Source organism: Hippocampus comes, unplaced genomic scaffold (genome assembly GCF_001891065.2).
Source record: "Hippocampus comes isolate QL1 unplaced genomic scaffold, H_comes_QL1_v1.1 scaffold39, whole genome shotgun sequence".
In the NCBI taxonomy this organism is placed as follows: domain Eukaryota; kingdom Metazoa; phylum Chordata; class Actinopteri; order Syngnathiformes; family Syngnathidae; genus Hippocampus; species Hippocampus comes.
Genome location: NW_017842054.1, coordinates 686,968 through 693,139, shown reverse-complemented (window position 1 = coordinate 693,139; position 6,172 = coordinate 686,968). Strand labels below are relative to the sequence as shown.

Sequence of the window (6,172 nt, the reverse complement as noted above, 5' to 3'; positions counted from 1 at the left end):
CCCGCCCAGCCGACAGAAGCTCGCCATGGTGTCGCCTCGCTGCGGGGCCAGCGCCAAGGCCACGCCCTGGACGGGAAGAAGAGCGTCAACGGCAAGTTCACGCGCGCAGTCGCTCCAACCGCCGTCGGAAAGCCGCGCGGCCTTTTCATGACCTCAACGCGGCAAATCCGAGCCGCGCGCAAACGTGCTCGAGAGCGTCTCAGCAACCGCCCGCGGAATCCGACGTGCGCTTGGGAGGAAGAAAAGAGTGTTGGGGTGCGCGCGCGTGGCCAAGTGACGTGCGCGCGCAGCAGCGACCTCCGAGTTTCTTTGAAATCCTCCGTCGTGCAGTTTGATTTCCCGCCGATGGTGTTGTTATCGCGGCGATGAAAGGGAGCACGGGGACGAGCGCGCACAAAGAGCCAAATTAGCACCCAAGCGCGGGAAGCGGCGGGGCCGCTCGGTTTTTGGGCCTCGTTTTCTTTGATCCAAACGCCGCGCGTGAGCCTCAGCCAGCCGCCAATGACAAATCAAACACCCCGACAGCCATCTCGCCACCCGCACGGCGCACTTTTGTCACAAACAACCGACGAGGGCAAAGTGGGACTTGTTTGACGAGCTGAGCAAACGATTCCATATTTGGCCCAGGGCCTCGGTGGCAGCAAGCTTTTGTCCGACGGACGCCCGCCACTCAAATCATCTGAGCCGCCCAATGATCTTGGCAGGATTAAAGCGGGAGATGTGTATCTCTTTGCCGAATACCGGAGATGGCGACAAGGCGCGCAGACGGAGGACAATGATGGCGCGCCGGTGACAAAAACGCTTCGAAACGCGGACCGAAGCTTTGGGGCTTTGTTTCCGAGACCGCCATCGATCGGGCACGGCTCCCCCGCCGTTGGGAATCTTGCAGAAGAACGCAGGCCGACGGATGTGCGCGAGGGAGGACCGCGCCGCCGCGCGACCGGTCGCAAAGCCGCTCCACTCGTGGCTTTGAAATGTGCCGCGCCGTTCGCACTGGAGTCTCGACGTGAGGGAGGCGCACCTGCACCTGTGCGTGACCTCCCAAAAAGCACGTGGCCTGTGGCCTGGGATTAAAATCCACGCGCTTTTTGCTCACCGTTCCAAAAGACGAGCGAGCGCTTGCACGGCGAAACCATTTTCAGCTAATTGAAGCCTTCCTGTCACTCGAAGGCTTGAAAGGAAACGTCTTTGCGTGTGATCTTTCTTCCAGTCGGTCTTCAACTTTCAAGTGTCATTCGCGCGTCGTTTTCCGGCTGCGGCTCGCCTTCGAGCTCTCGCCGGCTTCCTTCTCCTTGCATCAGCTGCGTTTTTATTTGAATATCTCCTTTTCTCAAACTTGCCTCCGCCCGGCCCGGCCTCTGTACTTGAAACGCGAGGCGCTCGCCTCAGATGAAGAGAAATCTCAAGCGTATCTCTTGCGACCTTTTGCTTTCATTGCCACCAGAACACGTCGGCGCCCCCCCCATCTGCTTTGGCAGTCGCGGCGTGCGGTCTTATCGCGGGGCCAAAAGGGAGAAGTCGCTCGGGCTGGTAGCATGAAGGGGAGGCCGGGAGGCGGAGCCGCGCAGATCAGAGCGCCGCCTGAGCATGAAAGCGTGACACGATATTAAGCCCGTCGCGCTATTAATGTGTGCTGAGGCCTAATTATGACGGAGGAGAGCGCAGAGCTGATTTAGAGGAAGGAGCGCAGACAGCAGACGCGAGCGCGTGCGAGCGAGCGCACACTTACGTTGGGGCGCAGTAATCTCCTGATGGCACCGACCAGGCTGCTTCGGTATTGGTCCAGAAACAAACTGGGAGAGGGAGAGAGAGAGAGAGAGAGAGAGAGAGAGAGAGAGAGCGAGGTTAGTGCGCATTGTCGTGATGGCAGCTGCTGATAAGGCAGCGGCGTGTTTATTTTGAACTCCACTGGCAGGATGACACAAGGAAGCCAAGAATAATTAAAAATATCTATGCAAGTTGCCTGAGTTCACCAGCAAGGTGCGCATTGGACTCGGCCCCGGTGTCGAGGCACCGCGACGAATGACGAGGCCCCAAACGTGCACGTACATTCACAAAAAAAGCGCGTGTGGAGGTGAATCATGAAAAGACAGAGGACGAGAAACCCGATTTGCTCTTTGGCCAATCAAAGCTGTGCCACACTGTAAAAAAGTTCAGCGTCAGTTACAAAACTTGAATTGAGGTCTGAAAGTAGTTGGCATTTGGGGAAAAAGTAAAAAGGTCTCGTCACGGAACGAAACTCAATGAGTCCTTCGATGAGTGCATCATACAGTCGAAAAAAAAAATGCGCGTGTGTGTGTGTATATTTGTTGAATTTCTTTCCGAGGTGCATTCTTATCCTCCAAGCATGCTGGCATTTTTTTTTTCATGCTTCCTGGACACATGGAAAACCTGAGCCAACTATCTGAAAGTCAAATCTCAAGTATATGGAAATGTTCTTTCTCCATCTGTGGACGAAACGTTGCACTTGAAGCACACCGATTGCAGCGGCCACCGAAACGGCGCAGATCAAGTCCGTGTGTGTGTGTGTGTGTGTGTGTCATAACAGACACCGAATTTAAATCATGTCTACATATTTTTAAAATAATAACAAATGGCACAACCCTCCTGACCACCCCCCCTCCCCCCCCTGCAAAAAAAAAAAAACCCAACCATGCGCTCATCAAGCCAAATGAGGTCTGATTAGTGTGACTAAAATGCAACAATACAGATTTGGCATCATCCGGCACATCCCACTGCAGGACGCTGCCGCAATCTGGACCTGCGGGGGGTGGGGGTGGGGGGTAAAAAAACCCCGTCCAATACTTTTGGTTGAAACGTTACTCCAAAGGTGCATCACGTGTTTCCAGGCGGGACAGCAATGTGGCGCGAATCCTCCAAAATACTGCTCGGCCGCGGCTCTTACGTGAAAGCAGGATGTGCGCACGCTGGTGTTACGCCGAGTTTATTATTCTTGCCGGGGTGGACGGGGCGGCGGCTTGAGCTTTATTCGCCTTGAAAGGTGAGAAGTTTGTGTTTGCTTTAGCTTGCCGCGCGGATCCACTCGGAGAGGAAGAGCGGCCGGCGAACAACAACAAGGAAGCGAGCCGCTTGGGCGGAGGCGCCGCCTCTGACACACACACGCAAAAGTGCAAGGGAAGGACAGCGTGTCACTGGGAGGCCACCGGACAAAATGAGTCATTATCGCTGTTTACAAAAAAAAAAAATAGTGTTGCGGAGGGATGAAGCAATAACTGAAGCAAAATGAGATTTGTCACATGGCCTCAACAAGCGGGCAGCGTGCACGGCGATGAGGTGTCGTTCTCAAACGGAGCGGCCCTGCCCTTGAAGACCACCCACCCTATTGTCTCCCGAGCGGGACACGCAGACACCGGGCGGTCCCGGTCAAAGTGCACGGCCGGGCCGGCCGGCTATCTTTGTCACCCTCCGGCCGGAGGAAACGAGTGACATCATCAGTTGATCCGAAAGGGAGCGAAGAGAAGCGTCGGCCGGGAGGGACGGGACCGGGCCCGCAAAAGACAGCGGCCGAAAATGGACACGCGCGTCTTCTCGAAAACCGTCGCGTCGACGAGTTCGTCCGACCTCGTCCGGCCCGCCAACCGCCCGAGAGGGCGGCAGGTTCAAAGTCTTCTTCCGCCGACACGACAGTTGTCAGAATAGTGGTGGCGCTGGCTTTTGTTCCGTCTTCAAAAACCAAAGGCAAAAATCGGATTTTTCTTCTCAAACGCGTGACATCATCAGTTGATCCGAAAGGGAGCGAAGAGAAGCGTCGGCCGGGAGGGTCGGGACCGGGCCCGCAAAAGACAGCGGGCGAAAATGGGCACGCGCGTCTTCTCGAAGGCCGTCGCGTCGACCAGTTCGTCCGACCTCGTCCGGCCCGACGTGTTGACCTTTGGCCAGGCGATCATCACGATGACGCCCCCGTTCATCGGTCAGCCGTCACTCTTCGAGCGCCGCCGCTGCAATTAGCGCAGCGGGCAGGTTCAAAGTCTTCTTCCGCCGACACGACAGTCGGCGGAATAGTCAAAAATCGGATTTTTCTTCTCGAGCTGCAATTAGCGCAGCGGCGCTCGAGGACGGAGCGAGCGGGGAGAACAGCGGCACCGTCGTCCTCGGCGCCGTAGTTTTACGCGTCATTGATTCCTTTCTCGCCCGATCGCATATCAATGTCAAATCTCGCCGATGGAGCTTTGCGGGGTTCTGCGGGAGCCGAGCGTTGCCCGGAAGAACCGCGACATTGAAATTTCATAGCGTTGGCCAACGCTGCCACTACACGCGGGCGGAAAGCACGCCGGCCGGCGTACCTTCTTTGCGAGGGGGCCGTTCGGCCTTTCGAATCGGCCGTACGATCGCGTCCCGTCACACGGCGTCGGATTGCATCGGAGCGCAATCGTATCATTTGTTTGTTTGGCGAAAAGCTGATGAGGGCGCACGTGACTTCACGTTCCGTTTGAAGCTTCGGCGAGAGCAGATCTGCGTTTCAAAGACGAGGCGGCTAATTGGCCACGTCGCCATGATCGCCCATCGCTCCATTTGCGTCTTCTTCTCCTCGTGCCGGCATCCGCCCCTCCGACCGACTCTTTCCGCGTCTTCCTGCGCCCGCAGACGCAATTATTTGCAATTTGCCCAAGTCATCCATTTGCCGGGACGCCGAGCATGAAAAGGAAGCAATTTAGTGTGAAATGGAGGCGGACGACCATCGTTGGAGTGCACGTATGCAAGAGAAAAGAGCACTTGTGAGTGGGGTGCGCACCTACCAGTCTGCGCAGATGACGACGTCGAAATGGGCTTGGAATGCGGCCACGTGCGGCTCCCGGTCCCACCTCAGCACCCTGCGACACAACGTTGACAAAGTTCAAGAGCGTTCCACGTCTTTGTCTTCTGATTGCTTTTGCATCTGCTTTGGCTCAATGTCAAGCGCGGCCCGACATTGACAGCGGCAGGCCTTTTTTTTACAAGAGCATTACTTTCAAGGGACCTGTCATAGCCGTACGTGTGTGTTTTGATTTATCTTTTTTGGGGGGGGGGGTGGTCTCACACGAAGGGCCCTTCCGCGTCTTTGTCTTCTGATCGCTTTTGCATCTGCTTTGGCTCAATGTCAAGCGCGGCCCGACATTGACAGCGGCGGCCCTTTTTTTCTATCGAGGGACCTGTCATAGTGGTGCGTGTGTGCTTTTTTTTGGGGGGTGGGGGTGGGATCAAGTGTGCATTGAAGCTGTTGTTGTTGTTGTTTGCCGACGTCACAAAGAAAGAACGCACTCCCCGCGGCCCCCCCTCGCCTTTCGAGGCCGTAAAGTGCTTTGGGGGCTCCGCCGACGCTCTTTGATGAGCCTTTTTTCTCTTTGCTCTCGCCTCACTCACGCTGTCAGACTGCTGGGATTATTAATTAGGCATTCTTAACGCTCCGTCAACAAAACATTAGGCCCCGCTAGAAACTCCCGGATCACAACAGGGGGTCGCCCCCCCCCCCCCCCCCCCACCCCTTCCTCCTGGCATCCAATCGCATCGCACCCCGCCGCAATCAGCAAAGAAAAAGTCACACGGCTGACTTTTCTCTCTCCTTCTTGCACTCGTGTAAATAGGCGCGGGAGGGACGAGTGCGGGAGGACATATGGGCCTCGCGATGAGAGCACCAAAATCATTTGGGTCGGTACCGGGCCGTGCAGAGGCAGACCTATTGGCGGAAATGCGCGCCGCCCTGGATGGGTCATCTCTCTCTCTCCAAACTCTCCTCACCTGGTAGAGACGTGCGTTGAGCCAAACTTGCCCGCTCGCTCGTTTCTCTCGACGATCTCTCGCACATCTGACGAGCAGCAGTCAAGGACGCTTTGGAAACTGGGAGCAAACAACGTCGACATCCTTGCCGCCGATGCTCGCTTCAATCAAGGGCTCTCCTTCCAAACGTTCATTTTCAAGGCATCTCATTCGGAGGACTCCAGCTTGCTCAAAAGCTCTCCCCCACCTGAGGACCAGCAGTCAAGGACGCTTTGGAAACGGGGACCAAACGACGTCGACATCCTTGCCGCCGATGCTCGCTTCAATCGAGGTTCATTTTCGAGGCTGTGGAATCGCCGCCGCCGCCGTTGTTGAAGTCGTGTACAAGCGGGCATAGTTGTTGTCCATCTCATTCGGAGGACTCCAGCTTGCTCAAAAGCAGGCCGACCACGAACGC

The 6,172-nt window shown here is 56.3% G+C and overlaps 1 protein-coding gene across 1 annotated transcript in view; it reads right to left on the bottom strand.

Moving 5' to 3' along the window:
• The window catches only part of camkmt (calmodulin-lysine N-methyltransferase), a 62,276-nt gene that overhangs the window by 9,910 nt on the left and 46,194 nt on the right, over nucleotides 1-6,172 (bottom strand). Inside the window, exons 7-9 of the mRNA XM_019860145.1 lie at nucleotides 5,737-5,803; nucleotides 4,758-4,832; nucleotides 1,730-1,793 (exon numbers count right to left, since the gene is read on the bottom strand). Of these exons, the coding sequence (XP_019715704.1) occupies nucleotides 1,730-1,793; nucleotides 4,758-4,832; nucleotides 5,737-5,803 (206 nt within the window). The remainder of the gene's footprint in view (nucleotides 1-1,729; nucleotides 1,794-4,757; nucleotides 4,833-5,736; nucleotides 5,804-6,172) is intronic.